This window comes from Haliotis rubra, unplaced genomic scaffold, assembly GCF_003918875.1.
Source record: "Haliotis rubra isolate DU_JTF1 unplaced genomic scaffold, ASM391887v1 Scf13, whole genome shotgun sequence".
In the NCBI taxonomy this organism is placed as follows: domain Eukaryota; kingdom Metazoa; phylum Mollusca; class Gastropoda; order Lepetellida; family Haliotidae; genus Haliotis; species Haliotis rubra.
In genome coordinates, this window is record NW_025765225.1 from 3,775,790 (window position 1) to 3,796,909 (window position 21,120).

The 21,120-nt window shown below is 40.4% G+C and overlaps 1 protein-coding gene across 1 annotated transcript in view; it reads right to left on the minus strand.

The window, feature by feature from the left end:
• LOC124267187 (kinesin-like protein KIF16B) overlaps positions 1-21,120 on the minus strand; it is a 75,510-nt gene that overhangs the window by 14,776 nt on the left and 39,614 nt on the right. The window contains 7 exon segments of the mRNA XM_046702102.1: positions 6,319-7,136; positions 8,725-8,886; positions 9,320-9,421; positions 10,533-10,689; positions 11,237-11,290; positions 13,181-13,302; positions 17,958-18,043. Of these exon segments, the coding sequence (XP_046558058.1) occupies positions 6,319-7,136; positions 8,725-8,886; positions 9,320-9,421; positions 10,533-10,689; positions 11,237-11,290; positions 13,181-13,302; positions 17,958-18,043 (1,501 nt within the window).

Sequence of the window (21,120 nt, forward strand, 5' to 3'; positions counted from 1 at the left end):
ATTTCTTTGTGGAATGGGTCCGGGTTGGGATAAGTAGAAATAACATGAGAAATAGAAAGCAGACATCAAACACACACTGGCCACAGAATGTTTTTCTACAATGATTACAAAAGTAAACAATGAACACAAGCCATTGTTTTCTCTCAGTTGGCCAATTCAGAACTCAGCAGCAAAGCATAAAAATGTATTACACATAATATAACTTAACATTTTCTCTGTAATAATGTTCCTTGATACAAAAGTAACCTATAATCCCTAAGAATGCAATAATCTGGCAGGTATTTGCCTGATGTGACAGAATGTTTCAAGTGAGGTGATTAAAGGTTTATCTGCAGCTGATTGCAGAGATTAACATTACACAACACATGACATCAATGACCCATTCACTGAACACTGCATGTTACAACCAGCACAATATACATACTGTATTATATACATGTCACACAGACGTGTAATAAATCTTCATAACATGCTATTCATTATTAACCTTGATACCCCCATAACTTAGAGATTGATGATGACAGGAGCCTTAAACCCTGTCGCTAAGTCACGAAGTCCCTGCCACACATGTAACATCCCCCTTCTACTCCCTCCTCCTCCTCTCCCCTCCCACCCAGTTGAGGCTACAGCTGAGTCTGCAGGGGGCCCCATGCTAGTTCAGCCACTTTATATAACAACCATTGTTCTACCTTGTCCTGGGGGATGGACAGGAGATTGAGCAGGGTCCAGTTATTGATTATGCAACACTGGTAGACTGCCAATACTTCAAAGTAAACATTTGGATGGAAGCTGTCTGTGGTACTATCAACAACATACAAACTCAGCTGATAAGCTACATCAAACCATGTCACCATGATACCTGGAACTTGTACTGCATTAATATTTTTTCAATTTTTGTATCATTTCTGACAATTATGAATATACTATTCAACACTTACTATAGTCATAGCCAGTTCCCATACCCTTAAGACAGAAAGGACAACCAATAAAAAAGGAATTCAACTCAAGTACAGAATAATTTGGCAAATCAAGACTGCCTGAGTTCTAGACATTGTCCTAGACATTGTTCTTGGCATTGTTCTAGGCATTGTTCTAGGCATTGTTCTATGTACTGGTCTAGGATTGTGTTATGTATTGTTCTTGGCATTGTTCTTGGCATTGTTCTAGGCATTGTTCTATGTACTGGTCTAGGATTGTGTTATGTATTGTTCTTGGCACTGTTCTTGGCATGTTCTAGGCATTGTTCTAGGCATTGTTCTATGTACTGGTCTAGGATTGTTTTATGTTCTATGTACATTGTTCTATGTACTGGTCTAGGATTGTTCTTGTTTTATGTTCTATGTAGTCTAGGATTTGTTCTTGGCACTGTTCTTGGCATTGTTCTATGTACTGTTCTTGGCACTGTTCTAGGCATTGTTCTAGGCATTGTTCTATGTACTGGTCTAGGATTGTGTTATGTATTGTTCTTGGCACTGTTCTTGGCACTGTTCTAGGCATTGTTCTAGGCATTGTTCTATGTACTGGTCTAGGATTGTTTTATGTATTGTTCTTGGCACTAGCATTGTTCTTGGCTCCATTTGGGACTAAATGTTATTCTACTGTACTTTGTTAACCACCATAACAGTGAGCATTGCCCTGGGATATAACAAAGTCACATTGCTGCAATATGAGAGTATCAGTATCTGAGATCATAATAGATAGACACACTGTACATGCCCTGGGATATAACAAAGTCACATTGCTACAATATGAGAGTATCAGTATCTGAGATCATAATAGATAAACACACTGTACATATAAGAAGGACAGAACATATAATGATATGAAATTCAACCATATGCACTAACAAAGCTTCCAAGGTGAGGTGAGGTGAAATTGGGTTTTAACGTCCTGCTTGAGAATATTTCGCTCATATGACGACGTGCATGCGTGTGTATGTGCGGCTGCTTGTACTAGCCCAGACTGAAGCTGGTTTTATAGTGCTAGCTCACTGAGATACAATGCTGCAGTGAAGCATGAATACCCCACTCAGACACATTATACTGACTCCGAGCCGACCAGTCCTTGTTGTACCCATTAATGCCGAGCGCCAGGCAGGGACCAACAAGTACCATATTTTAATGTCTTTTGGTATGACGCGGTCGGGGATCAAACCCGCGACCTTCCACTCTCCGGGCGGACGCTCTAACCACTACACCACGGAGGCGGTCAAAAGCTTCCAAGACCAATATGCATTAAGTCTATTTAATTCTAGCCTACCTACTAGACACTGAACAACCAGATACTCCAGTAGTTTCTACCATCACACAACATCTCGATGATGGATTGTTCACATGGCCATCAAACATTCCTAGCTATTAACATCCCCTAATCTCTCAATAAGGATTCAGTGTCCCTACCTTGGGCTGTCAGGCTTGTTAAATACTTGTCCTGAGCAAACAAGGCATCTCGGAAGATGGGCATCTTACACAACCAACATGACATGGGAACATTCCACACAGACATAGCCACTGTTGAAACTAAAGTATCATGACACAAAGGCCCTCAGTCCATATACAAGGGTATAAATAACTGAAGAAATAAATAGATCCTTCAACATAGTGTTGGTGTCCTTCATAAACAAACATACAAGTTCACAATGACCAGGTAGTCTCAGGCACAAATGTCAACATCAAACATCCAAAATTGTAAGTTTTATAAATACTTGTGATTTCTTTGAGTGGCATTTTAGAAGTTTATAGATGGATATCAACTTATTCGTGAGTGCATTCAGTGTCAGCAACAAGTTGTTATTAAAGTTTGTTCTATATAATACTTGTGATTATCCCATATTGCTTTAACAACACATTAAGTGCATTACCATATATTGTGATGATCTATCCATGATAGCTGCAAAATTGCTGATGTGGCTTAAAGCAACATTTACTCACTATTGTAATGATCAGTGGTGTGTATGTGAATGCATGTGTGTGTGCATGTGTGTGTTTGTGTGTGCATGTGCATCTGTGTCTTTTGTTTGCAATTTATGCCAAGAACAACATATCCAAGCACAAGAAATGAACTGAAAACTATTCCATTAAATCACAAGCAAATGGTCTTTAAGACTGAAATCCACAAACACTAAATGTACCTTTCATCACAAACTGCACAAGACTTCATCATGGTCAAGGTTAATCTCTCTGATGTTAATCCTACAACAGCTACTGACTGAACTGGCTCAACAACTGTCATTACTGGACAGACTTATAACCAGAGAGCATTATCTAACCAGATTACACTGAGGTCAGATTACACTGACCAATGACCAGTCAGACATCATACAGCAACCAATGAGAATCAACATCTGACAGCTCATTGTTAAAAGAGTCGCCAGTGATTGGTTGGTCTGCCAGTTGTACAAAGTACAGTGAGTGGAAGCTAAAGTGCTAATTGTCATTACAGACAATCAAGCTGGTGACAGGGGGATTAATTAGCTGCTCCAGTTAGGTGTCAAATAGATAACAGGCGTGTGGATCACTGAGAACAAACAGGTAGCATGTGGCTACCACTAGTTAATACACGGACAATGGCATTGTTTAATGGCAATAGTAATGTTGACATAAGTGATGTCAAATGTTGATATATTTGAGTCAATACAGGATATCCCTGACTGGGAACTGCCCTCATCTGTCTGTCTAATCATCCAAATATTACAAAATCATACAGATAATTATGAAGAGTTCTAGTTTTTCTGCAACGAAGAAAGAATACTAAATTTGTATAAAATCTGAGCACAAAAAGTACTATAAACAGCTATGGTTACTATAAACACCTTCACAAGATATCCCAGGCAATTGTTTCATTTACTGTCTTCATGATGAAAACCCTCATCCAATATCTGCTGTTAACACTTGCCAAACATACTTAACTGATAGCTAATCTGCATAATTACACTCATTTACAACTGTATGGCTCAATAAGGGAAACATTTCTTATCAACTTCTTGTTTGACCAAGTATTTACCTGGGATTATTAACATTAATCTGTGATAACATTAAAGACGACTTAGTGATAACGAGGGCACAAGAGTAAGATGTATAGACAAGGTATCATTATCAACTGCTTCTCTGAAGCACAAGATCAGTAGTGATATTGCTTCAAAATTCACTGATATCATTTGTTACAAAACTGTGATATCAACTGATACTTGACTGAGATATCATTACCAACTGCTTCTCTAAAGCACAAGATCAATTGTGATATTTCTTTATAATTCACTGATATCATTTGTTACTAAACTGTGATATCAACTGATACTTGACTGAGATATCATTTGAGAACAAGCAATATCATTTGATATGACCTGATAATTCACTATAACATCATTTGATTGTGATATTATTTGATAATTCATTGAGATATCTATATGTTGATGTGTGATAATCAAATTTTGTTGTTTTATAACTTCAATTACAAATTAATTACCAGTTTCACAAACTGTCAGTACGAAATCTGAAAACAGTAACTATGGCAACAAAACTAGTAAATGACCAAATATGTCATGGTTCAGTTTTACACAACTGAACTTGCTTCTTAGTATCACTTTTAAATGTGATTTTATTTTATTTTTGGAAATATTGAATAATTGAAATATATTTAAATTTGATATTACTAATAGATTAGCACTCTACTTCAACTTTATACAACTAAAGCAATTTTTCGGAAGTTATTTGTCATATTTCAGTACTACTTAAATGCATCATAACTCCAGATGACCAGTTCATGAAAAGTATAAAATGTGCCTTTCCTACACACAAAAAGGGATTGTGCCAACTATAATTTCTCCAACAGGGCAGATTTATTTGCAATTTATTTGTCTGCTCATAATTTGGATGACATCAAGCTGATATGTATATCTCACTACTGTCCAAAACAAAGACACCGGACATGGACAGCTTGGAGTCAGATTCGTGTTGGCCGTGTCTCGCATGCTTAATTTAATATGAGGACGGCCAAAGGGACAATTTCACCTTCTGAGCCAGGTAAACAGCCAGGTAAACAGCCTCAGGTGCATCACACCTTTGATGTACAGTATATGTCTTAGGGGCCTGGTCATACAATGCCAGCAACACTAGACGGTGTTATGATCTGAGCGTTTAGCGGCAATATGATACAACAGACGCTACTTCACAGGTGTTTCTGCTTCAGGATATTATCAAATAGCAAATACAAGAGATATACCATATTGATTAACACCTCCTTTATTGATGCACATCACTCGGTGCCAGTTGTTTGAACAACTAATCAACATATATTCAGTTTACTGGAGCATGTCCTTACAGATCACTAGGAACACCATGGAAGTGCAATTATTGATTTTTTAAATTCCTTACTCAACATGAAAATTGTAACAATCAAGATAGAAACCAGCTTCTTCAAGAAATGAATGTGCTCTGTTAATACTAATTATAGCTACGAACATATTCACAAACTGCATGTTTTCTTCTGTTGCATGAAATAAACTACAGTGACAACTTTTCAATATTTTTGTTCCAACAGTACAAATCACTACAGTCTGATATCAAAAGTTTGAATAATTCTCAAGAGTGAAAATTCTAATTTGTTTCTAAGTCATTTTTTGTGACGCAAACTCTGAATGCACAAACAAATTCTTGTCGTCAACAATGAATGTTGTTTAGATGCAGCTAGCACAAATCCACCAGTATTCTGTAAACACAGAATCTCTATCATGCATTCACATAGTAGACAGCCTAAGTAACGATCCACACAGTCCGGGAACAATGACACACAATCAGCAAAGCCACACATTAAGTTGTACATTTGATGTAAACTTGTACCTCTACTGCTGCAGAACATAGCCAGAGTGTAAATAAAGTTCAGTGACTACCCAATCCTCATTAGTGGGACTAGACCACATGGGATTCTTTGGCCCTGTTTTCCCACAATTGACTACATCCATGACTATGTCACAAGAAGCACTGACATGAAAGTCACATTGTGAATACCTAATCCTGATTAGTTTGTGTGGACATGCACAGTGCATGGAGTCTATCTATGTCAATACAAAGAGAAGCTTAGACATGAAAGTCACATTGTGAATACCTAATCCTGATTAGTTTGTGCAGAAATGCACAGGGCATGGGGCCTATCAATGACTGTACAAAGAGAAGCTTAGTCCAGAAACTCACACTGTGACCACAAAATCCTAATTAGTTTCAGTGGACACGCATGTGGTTCTGTGGGCCTGTTCTTCCTGGGGACATCTATGATTATACAAGACAGAAGGATGTCAACGATAACTGGCAATGGCTGACTTACCTGTTTCTCTCCTTCTTGATCCGACCAAGCTCTGCCTCACATTCATCATCAATCTCTGTCATCTTTGCCTGAATTTCCTCAATATATTTATTCTTCTGCTCCACTTGCACATCAGCCATTTTGGACGTCTGCTCCCTCTCTGCATGGATTGCATCTTTCTCCCTGTGCACATCAGTCAGTTTCGCATTTAACTGCTTCTCTAGCCTTAGCACAGTCTCTTCCTCATCAACAATTCGTGCTGCATGAGAATCTATTGCATCCGTCCTATCTTCAATCTCCTTTTCAAGTTTATCCATTGCAACTGTCCTAGCAGACGCCAACAGACTGTTCTTTTCTTGTTGTATCTGACCAATTCCTTCTGCCTTCTCTCTCTCCCACTCATCCATTTCTCGTTCCACCAGCTCTATCAACTCATGCTCCCTACCTGCCACCTTCTCCTCTTCTTCCCTCAGCAACTCACGAGCTGAGTCCAGATGGCGCTGCTCACACTCTACCAAGTGCCGCTCATCCTCATCCTTATCACAGACAGCTTTCCTTAAAGCTTCCTCCAACTGGACCTCATGTTCCTTCAGATCTGACCATGCCTCCTCGATCTTTTTGTTCTCCTCTGCTACCTCATCGAGGAGCTGTTTCCATCTCTCCTTCTTCTCCTGGTCAAGTTTCTTAAGTCTCACATTTAATGATTTCTCTTTCTCACTGAGTTCACTAAATTTCTTTTTTAAACCTTCATCTTTCGCCAACAACTTGTTTTTTTCTTCTTCTAACTGTTTCTGAGCCAACTGTATCTGCCCCTTCTCCTGTTCGATGGACTTCAATCCCTGGAGAAGATTCAACATGGGTTTTGAGTGGCATTTAGAGGATGGATAATTACAACTAATGACAACAATATCAATGATCAACTTCTTAATTACACCTGTAGCAGAATCTGTGTAGATTCTAACAAAGTTCTCAAGCACTGTTAAAGCAGTTTATTGTAATCATATAATTTATACCATGTGTATACAGCCTTGGCTGATCACATTGAACATACATCACTTGATTACAACAGTTTCAGCATTTACCTCAAATTGCTACTACAATTACAAAACAGAAGATGACCATCAATACTGTTTTGTCATTACAACGTGACAGAGATCTCTGATGCCTAACTGTGTTATCATTTAATAGCTAGTGATATCACTACAAAATACATTTATCATTTTATAATATATCACTTAACTCTAATAATACTTAATAATTTCCTATGATTTGATTGTGATATTACTGGACATTTCATTGAGATATCAGTTGATTATATGTGTTTGTGTGTTTCTCTTCTCCAGTCAGTCTATCATGATAAATACACAGGCACTGTATGCCACCATATCTTTGGTTTGAACATCACCACTTCCACCTTGATCTTACAAAGGTGCATGCGTGTGTATGTGTATGTGCGGCTGCTTGTACTAGCCCAGACTGAAGCTGGTTTTATAGTGCTAGCCTACTGAGGTACCATGCCGCAGTGAAGCATGATTACCCCACTCAGACACATTATACTGACTCCGAGCCGACCAGTCCTTGTTGTACCCATTAATGCCGAGCGCCAGACAGGGACCAACAAATACCATATTTTAACGTCTTTTGGTATGACGCAGTCGGGGATCGAACCCGCGACCTTCCGCTCTCCGGGCAGACGCTCTAACCACTACACCACGGAGGCGGTCTGATCTTACAAAGGGTTTTCCTGGATGCAAAGGAATATTCCCTATATGCATTGAAATTCAATACTGGGAGTACATGTTCATAGTAAGCACAGCGAGTCACTGAAGCATTCACGCCTGATATAAATACCATTCTTTTAGAAAAAAATGTAACTTTTGGAAAGTCTATGAAACTTTTTCTTCAGTCAAACACTTAATTGCAATTTAAAACAAGGAAATTTCACATATACTACAAATAATGTGATGTGTTGTTGGTAGATAGGTACACAGGCACACTTTACCTCCATGCTACAGCCCTGTCAGACTCACAAACAGACAGATCAAGGTCTATCCATGACCAAACAATTTCACTCACTTGTGAAAGTACTTACACTGGATGGCTACTTTGCAGGTGTCGCTATTCAAATAAAGTGGAAAATGGAGCTACAGTACTGAATGGGTTCTAGGTAATTATCCAAACAGAACAGAAATTTAACTGATAACTGATATTGGGAGAAAACAGCACATTGTTTTCACAACTGTACATAGCAGTAAAGTACTGTGGATAAGTTTTAACCACGCTAAATTGTAATAAAATTGGACAATCAAATATGTACTTTAATGACAAAGAATGATGACTGTGACATTTTTGTGTTTGAATATCTCATGCCGAAATACACAAAAATCCCTATATTTGTCTCAGAGTCACACAGTGCCTCTTCCTGACCTTTGTTTTCTCAGTGTACAGCGAGTCCTTCCTCAAGCGTATCTCTTCCTCCAGGTTTGAGATGAGCTCCCTCTTCTCCTGCTCCTTCTGCTCCAGCTTGTCCACCATAGTATCACAATCTGCCTTGATCTCCTCCTGGTGCTTCCGCAGCTCCACAATCTCCTGGGACACAGACAGCAGAGTGAGTTGGGTTTGTGGCAGCTTAGATAAGTTTTTCAGCTACATCATACACAGATCAGCTCAGATTTGGAGGAAATAGTATTACAGACCTTTCTAATAACATACAACATGGTGCTGACCAGCCAAGATAACCATCAGGGCAATGTACACTTGGCCCACATTCCGTATTTCCTTGCAAAGGGCAGTGGGGTAGCCTAGTGGTTAAAGCATTCACTCATCACTCCAAAGACCTGGGTTCAATTACCACATGGGTACAATTTCTGGTGTCCCCCTGCTGTGATATTGCTGGAATATTGCTGGAAAATTGCTAAATTCAGCTTAAAACCATAATCACTCACTACACCTTGCAAATAACTTCAAGGAATTAGTAAGCTGCATGCAAAAAGCCTTAACACTGATGGCCTGTCTGACTGACCTCCCCCAACTCTGCCTTCATCCTTCGGGCAGACGCCAGCTGCTGCTGTTCCCGCTCATCCAGCTTCTGTAGCATGTCCTCATAGTCCAGCCGCTCAGCATCCTGCAGCAGAAACCTCCTCATACAGCAGGGACTATACAACACACAGATTCTACAAGACTGCCTGCTTCAGTTTTGAACAGACTCTTCAAACCAATTAGTGACTACCTAACAAATTGATGACGATCATGTTGTGTACGATGTTTTGTACAATGTATTATGACAACAACAAATTGATGACGATCATGTTGTGTACGATGTTTTGTATAATGTATTATGACAACAACAAATTGATAACGAGGATGTTGTGTACGATGTTTTGTACAATGTATTATGACAACAACAAATTGATAACGAGGATGTTTTGTATGATGTTTTGTACAATGTATTATGACAACAACAAATTGATAACGAGGATGTTTTGTATGATGTTTTGTACAATGTATTATGACAACAACAAATTGATAACGAGGATGTTTTGTATGATGTTTTGTACAATGTATTATGACAACAACAAATTGATAACAAGGATGTTTTGTATGATGTTTTGTACAATGTATTATGACAACAACAAATTGATAACGAGGATGTTTTGTATGATGTTTTGTACAATGTATTATGACAACAACAAATTGATAACGAGGATGTTTTGTATGATGTTTTGTACAATGTATTAGGACAACAACAAACTGATAACGAGGATGTTTTGTATGATGTTTTGTACAATGTATTATGACAACAACAAATTGATAACGAGGATGTTTTGTATGATGTTTTGTACAATGTATTATGACAACAACAAATTGATAACGAGGATGTTTTGTATGATGTTTTGTACAATGTATTATGACAACAACAAATTGATAACGAGGATGTTGTGTATGATGTTTTGTACAATGTATTATGAAAACACCAAATGTACTTTGGGAAATAAAAATAATTAAAAAAACAACAAAAACAAACATTAGTGATTACCTCACTCATCAATATATTTCCATTCAGCATCTGACCTCATATCTAATGACATTGTATTTCCATCCATGTTAGCAGATGATGCCTTGATACATACTGACATTTGATTATGTATAGTGACACAATACCGATATTAAACTCTAGCAACTACCATGGACTGATGCCACACTGGAGAGTGACCTCTGACCCCAGTCATACTGACCTCTGACCCCAGCATGTGCTGCAGCTGTTGCAGGCTCTCCCTCATCTCCTCCAAACACTCCTGTTTCTCTGACAGCTCCTTCTCTAGGGCTATCTGTCGTATCATCCGATCTTCCTCCATGCCGCGATACCTCTCCTCCAGTTCCTCAATCTCCTGTCTGAATACATGTCACAACTCTTACAATACACATTGATATCAACTGTCTCAGTTCTTGGAAGACCCGTGCTAAGGTCCTGTTCCACAAAGGTATTTCAACTCTCATTGTTTAACAGAGACTCATGACAGTCGAAGTGTTAAGACTGCTTTGTGGAACAGGCTCCTGGTCCTGTTGGTCATACACTGTATAAAACCAATCTTCATTATTTCGCTTTTACTACAAGTATTGGGTATGTCCAACAGTCTGCCACACAGTTACCACATGGGGTGATGTAGAAGAAAGTTCATTTTTCAAATTACAACCAATGACAATGTTCGTGACTTGTGTATCAGTTATGTCATTTCTTCTAATTTTCTTCTTTTCACACTGCCACAAGTTAATCTGATACCAACAGAGAAAAATCCATCTTTACATTTTCAGGATGGAATGTTGGACAAGGCTTATTTCAAATATATCTAAAACACCAAACACAGCACACTATGGAGCTATTCATTCCAGAATCCGATTGGAACCACTGTCTGTGTGTACTGATGTGCTGTCTGCTCACCTCTTCTGATCCAGCTTCTCCAGCTCCTCCCTGTGGACATGCTCAAGCTCCCAACTGGAACACAGACATGCAGACACATGCAGTTAGTGTGCACACCTTACTCACATGCCGGGCACCAAATGTTAAAATGAAACCAATAAACTTTCAAAAAATAAATTGTAGTGATTAATATCACTCACATCATGACAAAATGTGTCTAGTTTTAGTTTTCTAGGTATGGGTTGAGTTGTGTAATGCACTTTGTTTACACAATATAGATGTATAATATGCCACAATTCACTGTGCAGAGTTGTGTCCCTTGGGCACACTGGAAACATAGGTACAAATGCCTGTTCGCCCAGATAACATTTCCTTGTTTTTCAGCACCATACCCCAGTATATGGGTTTCATCAAAGTGGTAAATAAGTGAGACCTGCATCACTTAGGGCATTCCTCCCACATTTAGCTTATACACTGGGATATAACTGAGAATACTGTTCAGTGCAGTGTTAAACCTAATTACTCACTTTCTTGCCAACATCAAATGATCCATAACACACTTGTTGGTCAAACAGGTATTCATCAGCCACTGTTGACTCCAAAAACACATTCTGACAGCTTCTTACGGCATGCACAAGGTTTGGGTAAAACTTACTTATTTTCAAACAAGGGTACAGAATCTAAATATACCTGTCACAAGTTAAAAATGAAAACTACATGCCATCTATCTGGATATTTATTGTGAAATTATTAATGTGTACAAAAATGTGTTTCATTCGTCAAGTGCTCATCCATGTCAAACAATTGTGCATTTGCAAACAGAAATTACACCAAAGTAATAAACCAAAGCTTCATTAAAAAGCATTGACTGATTGGCATGACAGAGTTGCTTGACATGACATAGAGTAAATCAAGGATGCCATTATACCATTCAAGAAAAGGTATGACAAAATACCTTGAACTCTATCTGAACGTGGGGTAGCCTAGTGGTCAAAGAGTGTGCTCATAATGTTGAAGACCTGGGTTTGATTCCTCACATGGGTAGAATGTGTGAAGCCCATTTCTAGCCCATCCCGCCATGATATTGTTGGAATATTGCAAAATGTGGCGTAAAACTAATCTCACTCACTCACTTACACACGCATAACTGGAATGAGCTACAACTGGGAATCAAACCCACACCTTGGGTCTCTGTCATGTCCAAGGGATGCAACTCCATGAATTATGATGCCTTTGATGACTGGGCCTGTGCCCCCAACATAGCTAGGTAATCTCAGGTCAGACAACTGACCAACAGACATAAACAGAGTCAGGTTTCTTAGACTGACTGACTGAGTTTAGTTTTACGCCGCTTTTAGCAATATTCCAGCAATATCACGGCGGGGGACACCAGAAATGGGCTTAACACATTGTGCCCAGACATGCGTGACGAGCCAACGCTTTAACCACTTGGCTACCCCACCGCCCCGGTTTCTTAGACACAAAGACACAAACAAGTTTCTAATATGACAAAGTCTGAGACCTACACTAAGGGAATCACAACAGGATATGGGTCAATGTTGGCACACAACAAACATCAACTGCACATCAAACTAATTTAACTTTCATGCAAGGTCTTCAAAAACAGTAGGGCAACCATGAGCTCTGTGGCTCTGACAGGCTGTGCACCTGTAAATACTGGCATGGAGGAACATGCTGTAAATATAAACAAGTTATAAGTGCCTCAAATAAACAATCTCTTCCGCTATCCCTCTACCCCTACACTCCTTTCACTGCCTGACACCCCCTCCCCCTTCCCCACATGCATCTTGATCCCTGTGGAAACGGGCTGTAGACCAGCACATACTGGCAGGGAACAACTTGCTATATATATACACGAGACTCAGTCATGGCTGCATAAAATCAAACAACTTTCTCCCCTTCCCTACTCCCCTTCTTCAATGCCTCGGTGGCCCCCAAACTCACCCTGAGCTCTGTGGAGAGAGGCTGTCTGTAGACCGGTACAGATCTGTCATGGAGTGGCTCAGCAGAGATGTACGAGAGTGACTCAGGAGGGAGTTCGTGGAAAGATTCAGGTTTGAGGTAGACTGGAACAGAAGGCCATGACTGTAAACATTGTGTTTACGGATGAATGTCCACGGGTCATGCCAAGATTGCACAAGGTCCAATCTCTCCCCGTAAACAAATGGTGGGGAAAGCAATATATAGAATATGGCATGGTAGTAGCATAAAAAGTCATGTTATTTTTCTTCAAAGCATTAAATGAAAATAGTGCAATAAAAGTAACATGTAACCAAACAATACCTGTATATTTAAGTTTGAAAAATACAACACCAAGAGAGAAGAGAAAATAACAAAAAGACATACTATTTTGTTACATCACAACGCCAACAAACTCCACAGAAGATAAAGAAGACAGATAATTACCAATAGAACTGTGACAGAATGGATATTCAAGTGCCACAAGTTTGTTCAAAATGATCATGAAGTATGGCATTACTTGAACTCAGCTGTGAGTCAATTTAGCTTACAAAGGAAGTCCGAGAAACATTGTAGTGTCTGCTGCTGGCCTGCCATCCACAGTCGTGATTAGGATGCCTGGTAATTTCATTATCACGACAGATCATCGTTCAATATTGACTTGACCTGCACAGCGGTCCACTGTTAATGCTGGCCATGTTTGCCAGGCTTGGAATGTACCAACACAGAGGGGACATTTAATTCTGTCCCCACACATAACACACATAACATGCATCCAACATTGCACCTCTGGAAACGATGAACCTTTAAACTTTTCCTACATTTTTTTGAAACAATTTTATTCAGTGCCTAAATTTGACTCAAAAATAGAATTCTGTACTTTGTGATGAGTGTCCGAGGTAATTAACCCTGCTGGACCAAATCGTGATGTGTGCAGCCCGTCTGCTCAAACCACATCTGAAACTGTCAACATAAGGATGGTGTGCAAACACACGGAGTGGAGCAGACGGACAATACAGCAGTTTGCAAAGAATCCACTAACAGTACACTGTCAAGATTGGGGCTAAATACAGAATACAGACTACCTACTTTTTCAACCAGTGATACTCAACTGATCAGATGCTGTGAAGTTTTACACTAATGTGGAGAATTTCTTGGACAATTTTGGAAACTACAGATATAGAAACTACAACAGATTCTACACAGAATGAAATACAACCAAAGTTTTGTCTGTGATTTTGTTTCAAACAACATAGTTTTTCAGACTGAGCTTCACAAATAAGTTGTTTTTCCTGAAATGCAGAGCCAAACAATTTTTTCAGAATATCCAGATTGTCAGATTATTTCCTTTTTCAGTATGACCTCAAATCAAAGTTAAACTGGAAAGGGAAAACCTCACTTCTTCCCAAAATCTATCATCTTTGGACAGGAGAAAGGTGAGGAGTAAGAGATTACATGTAACAGAAGCAGTATTCTAAGAATTATTAGCAAGGATGTCCTTTGTTCCTACAAGTCTTATGAATCCCCTTATTGATCCCAACATTGCCAGAATATACCAAAGGGTAAGACAGGTTATCTCTCTAGTGTATGCTAGTGTACGTAGTTGACAGTAGGACAACATTCTTGTGATTTCATCCTATAACAGTTACTTACTATCTTGACAGTAAATATTAACTAAACAACAATAATAAAGGCAAAATAGAACTAACAAATCACTCTAGGAAGACTTCAAAACTTCATATGGAAGAACACAAGCATGAAATACCTTCACTTGAAGTACCTTTTATATTTGTAATTATGCATGTTATTGATATCATAGATGTACAACAAAAAATCTCATTTATCTTCATTTCAGGTTTTATGGCCCATATTATTTCAGCTTATCATACTTTTCACTATGATGTAACTCCCTGTTTAGCTCCACCCGACATCATTTCTGGGGGTCATTTATAGTTCTGACATTAATTTTGGTCATATTTTCACTTCCAAGTGTGATGTAAAATCCAGTTTTAAGTGTCATTTTCACTTCTGTGATGTCAATTCTGTGTTATGTCCCATCTCTGATGTCATTTCTGGTGACTTTTAGTCAAGATGACATTTAAATAGTGATGTCACTTCCACTCACTACCATCGACAGCTGACACAAGTTGTTGAGTGGAAACTGTATTCCAGGATCAGAAACCTGATTCCAAAGCTCTTATTTCATGGGCTGAGGAGGATGTGAGCGTAGGGTCTATGTGAGTCTCTGGGTCATCTGGAACATTCAACTATTTCAGCTGTTGTTAGTTTTTGCCATTCATCCTACAACCGTTGCTTGTATTTGTAATGCCTTTGTCCGTGAATGTCCTGTATGAATCTCTTTCAGTCCTCCATGAGGTTCTGAAGGTCTGACATAGAACTTTAGAGCATTCAATGAACACAGGATGGTGCAGGAATCCTTTAATGTATGTGTTGTGGCCATGCTGGGATTTGAACTACGGACCTTCTGATCTGAAGTTGGAGGCCTTGTCCACATGACCAAAGTGGTTAACCCTGTCAGCAAGCTGACAAGGTAAGGATGTCATCTGTGGGATGACTTCATGCCCTGCTACATATGCAACAGAGTAGTCAATTGAAATCATTGCAACAACGTCCAGCAGCGGTCTGGATGTAATAGAGGGCCAGTGATTGATGGACTTCAGATACTCCAGCTACTGTGGTTTAGGCAAGTAAAACAGGCTGATTTTCTTGATATTTGGAATAAAGTAGCTATAGTATGATGTTCAAACTGTTCTGGTTATAATCCTGAAAGGACCAGTAAAGATTCTACTTCAGAAGAATCTTGGAGCTCTGACATCTTCCATATGAAAAGACCTCATTAGCCTATAGATAGAAGGATGACAATCCGTCAACATGTAGCACAGGGTATTAGGCAGATCTATATTCCTTTATTGTGCCATAGTGGAAATGTTTGTCTTGACGTAGATGACGTAAAGCCTGCTATCGTGGATATTGTCATTGTTGCATAGATCTCACAGGTTATATCATCATTTCCACTGGTTGAAAGTCGGCAGTTGTAAATCTTAATCCATAGTTAAAGCTGCTTGACAGGATTGAAAGGAACAGAATGGTTGGTTGTCAAGTCAGAGCCTACATTGTCTGGTGCCTCTCCTGCCCTGTCTACAATGCTTTTGGTCAAATTGGTATGATTGGCACTATTTGTTCCATTCTATCCCCTCCCTAATTAGCTTGAAAAGAATCTGTCTCTGAAGCAATAAAAATCGTTGGAGTGGGTTCTGTAGAGACACTGTCGAAGGTAGTTTCTTGGTAGGTAAGTTAACTCTGGTGTATGGCCACCATACCAGTTTTAGAAACTCTTCATCAAGAACACCTAGGCATGCACAGTCATGTGTCTGGTACATATTCTTCTTCAGCAAAGGTAAGGGGCAACATTCACTGCATCTCAACTGAGATCAATTGTCGGAAGCATGGTTGATTTTAGCTTGGCAATGTTTGAGGATGGTGTTTAGTCTAAGAGATGAACCTGGGGCTGGAGATCCCACATATTCTGGCATCTGTGGAAAAATCAAATTCCTCCTACTTTTGTTGTATAAAATGATGCAACTGTTCTATCTCCTCTGAAATAGAGGGGCAGTGGGCCTTGTAGTTAAAGAGTTTGCTCATCATGCCGAAGACCTGGGTTTGATTCCCCACAAGGGTGCAATGTGTGAAGCCTGTTTCTGGTGTCCCCCGCCGTGATATTGCTGGAGGCTGTCTTGGGATAGGGATAACTCACTGCCAGTTTATTCTCTGCAGGATCAATTCTACATATCCAGCAAGCTGTATGAAGTTGGATGTAATCACCAGTTATCAAGAACTTCATGTATGATCTACAGGCTAGAGGTGAGATGACGACGCCATATTGGACTCTCACAAACACAAAAACGACTAATACTTTCATAAATATTGAGTATAGGTACAGACTTTTTATTTGTTTTGATACATTTTGTGAGATACAGGATTTATGGCAATATTGTAATAGAGGTAGAAGATTCATAAGAATTATAGGTTCCCAGCATGTCCAAGAGATGTAACTCTGAACATTATTGGAACCTCAGACAACTGGTACATGTTTGTACACCACTAGGCTACCTGTTATCCAAGTGACATCATTTGAATCACCCAGCCTCATGGTTGAGAGGGGGAGAGAGAGAGAGAGTGAGTGAGTGAGTGAGTGAGTGAGTGAGTGAGTGAGTGAGTGAGTGAGTGAGTGAGTGAGTGAGTGAGAGAGAGAGGTGAGGTGAGGTGAGGTGAGGTGAGGTGAGGTGAGGTGAGGTGAGGTGAAATTGGGTTTTACGTCGTGCTTGAGAATATTTCGCTCATATGACGACGTGCATGCCCGTGTATGCCCACTGAGATACCATGCCGCAGTGAAGCATGAATACCCCACTCAGACACATTATACTGACTCTGAGCTGACCAGTCCTTGTTGTACCCATTAATGCCGAGAGCCAGACAGAGACCAACAAGTACCATATTTTAATGTCTTTTGGTATGACGCGGTCGGGGATTGAACCCGCGACCTTCCGCTCTCCGGGCGGACGCTCTAACCACTTCACCCCGGAGGCGGTTAGAGAGAGAGATGGAGGGAGGGAGGGAGTTTGAACAGTATTTCAAATCACTTTTACTGACATTCACATGCATAGTGTATTAGGCACACTCTACCCTAGGACATTCCAAATGGGTCAAGAGCATCATTTTTGTTATCAATTTTAATTTTTACCTTGCTCATTTCTTCTTTCAATTTAGCTGCCTCTTCCGGGTGGTTGAAGCGAAACATGTTTGTTCTTCCAAGAACAATCACAGCACCTACAGAGAGAGACAACTTAGTTTTATGTTTATACATTTAACATGATACCCAATGAGTAGTGACAGTTCATAATTAATAAGATTGCCTGTATTGATGCAATAATTGATTTCATGTCATAAACATAGTAGATGTGATATTGGTATCTTCATCATGATATCCGGAATAGGCCATATTTAAAGCTAGCGAAGTCTCGCTGTGCGAGATCTCACGAGGCAAATTACCCATAAACCCTTCTTCATCATGGCCTCAATGTAGATAGACACGTGAGCCGGCCATTCCGTAAGTTTTGATCGTTTTCACTTGCATAGATTGGTATGAATAACTTTTCTTCCATCAAAGGGTCCATACAGGACCTAGATGGTATACCTAAGCAGAAAAATGTGCCCGTAGAGGCATACATCTGCAACCGATGATATGTCGAAAAACCACGTGGATGGTTTGGGCAAGTCCCATCAACCCCAACCATAGGGTCGGGCAACAAGCGAGACTTGGGGTTGGATAGCCACTCTAGTCAGCACAAAGCGTGCTCGAATTTGCTTGACGGGTGGCTTCTGCTTCTGACTTTGAGTCAGATTCAGGATCAGAATCTTCCCCTCGGCGATGTAAGCTCGATCGAATCTTTACGTTGAGTCTGCTACGTAATCAACGTGGGGATAAAGGGTCGTTCTCGCCAAAACTGGTAATCAATAAAACAGGAACAATAGAGACTTTCGATGATTACGCCCCTTCTCGTTAGCTGATGCCAAAGACCCAACAGAATGGTGTCTCCCTGCATACTCTGTCAAAACAGACTCAGAGAAATTTCTCTGTCTTCTGCCAGGATTCCAAACTAGAAGAAAATATTCTAGAGGATCTCCCTGTCCCTTCAGAGGAATGTCTTCAGACTCCTTCTCTGGATCCATATCTGGACGACCTCTTTGAGGCTAAGGGAAAGTCGTTCGAGAAAAAGTTTGACCAATCCCTTCAATTTATTCAAAAGCGGATTCTGAATTCCATGGGGCCTCTATGTCACCTGTGGCATAACCTTGATAAGATCCGCAGAGGTGAATCCCCACCGATTTAGACATCTTTGAGCTGTTGGAATTGGTAGAGAAAACCACCTGTCTTATCGGGTCAGGCTAATGTCTCCATGAATTACAACAGAAGGCTAAACATTCTGGCTAAACTTTCTAAGGATGTCAAGAAGGCTAAACGCCTCATTCTCAAGCATGACACAGCTTTGTCAGAGGCTAAGGGCAGACTCTTCGAGATGCCTTTATGACGATCATGCTGAAGGAGGTAAAAGCGTAAAACCAAAGCCAAATTGATATTTGATGCTGAGAGACGTTCAGCTCGCAGAGACCTACTTTCAGACACCAAGGGCCCAGTCACCCTGATAGACAGCCCTTTCAGAGAATGCCCTCAGGAGGAAGACAGTCTACTGGGGCACATTCCACATCAAGCCCTCCTTCAACAGAGGTTTCAGAGGCAACTCTTCCAGAGGCAGAGGAAGAGCCGGGTCAGTCCGGTCGGAATCGCAGACTCTCTTATATCAGGTGGGTCAAATGTCAGCAACGCCTGTTCCCACAATGCTCCTCCTTCCTCAATGCCACATCTACAGGTTATCCCAGCAATTCTAGAGCTAAACCTGGATCTTCTGTTTTACAAGGAATCCCTCATGGGGGTCGTCTGGTACACTTTTTAAAAACTGGCAAAGATCACTTCAGATCCTTGGATACTTCAGACAGTTTCGGGTTTGAGATTCCTCTGTTGTCAAAACCAATTCAGAATCGTGTTTCAACCAAAACTAAAGCTCACAAGACAGTTAGCCTTGAGCCAGGAGATCCAATCAATGCTTTGCAAACATGTGATAGAGGTTGTTCCCCAGTCTGCTTCGATGGACTCGGATCAGTTTCTAAGTCCTATGTTCATGGTTCCCAAGAAGGATGGAGGGCAGAGGCCAATCATAAATCTCAAGGCCCTCAATGCTCACATTCCTTACAAACACTTCAAGTTGGAAGGACTACACCTTCTAAGGGACTTGATCCGCAAAAGGGACTACCTTTGCAAGCTGGATCTGAAGGATGCTTACTTCAGCGTCCCAATGGCACCCCACATGAAAAGCTACTCCGGCTTCTCTTGGAAGGGTGTTCTGTATCAGTTCCGATGCATGCCATGCCATTGGACTTGCCCCAGCTCCAAGAGCATTCACAAAACTTCTTTAGCCCAGTGGTAAGTTTGGCACGGCGAGCAGGCATCCGCTTGATTGATTATATACCTGGACGATATCTTGTGTATAGCGGAATCGCCGACCCTGCTGAGTCAACACAGGGACACCCTCATCTTTCTCCTCCAGTCCCTAGGCTTTGTCATAAACTGGAAGAAATCAGTTCTGTCACCAACCCAGTCGATCACTTTCCTGGGGTTTCAGATAAACACGGTGGATCGTACTCTGATCTTACCAGAGGAGAAGGTAGAGAACATTGTAGCAACCTGTCGTCACATGATGAGAAAGAAACAGGTAAGGATTCGACAACTGGCAAGTTTGATAGGAAAACTGTCAGCTTCAATGAGAGCAATCTTACCCGCTCAACTGCATTGTCGTTACCTGCAGATGCATTCGAGCAGGGAGCTTTTGCGATTCTCAGAGTTACTGAGTCAATGATTACACTGCCTTCCGGTTTGTCTGGAGGAACTGAAGTGGTGGATGACCAACCTCACCAATTTCAACGGGAAGCCAATCATGGCAGCTCATCCAGATGTAATTCTCCAGACAGATGCATCAAAAAAGGGATGGGGAGCAATACACGGCCAGAGATCAACAGGAGGCCGCTGGTCAGAGATAGAGCAGAGTATGCACATAAATGTTCTAGAGCTGAAGGCAATTCATCTGGCACTCTTGACCTTTTGTAAGGGGATCAAAGATCAATCTATTTTGGTCCAAGTGGACAATCAGACAGCCATGGCTTATGTGAACCGATTTGGGGGGACAAAATCAGTCAGTCTGTTGCAGATCACAAAGCAGATATGGGGTTTCTGTCTCCAGAACCGTCTGTTCTTAACAGCAGTCTATCTGCCAGGGGTAGAGAACATTCAT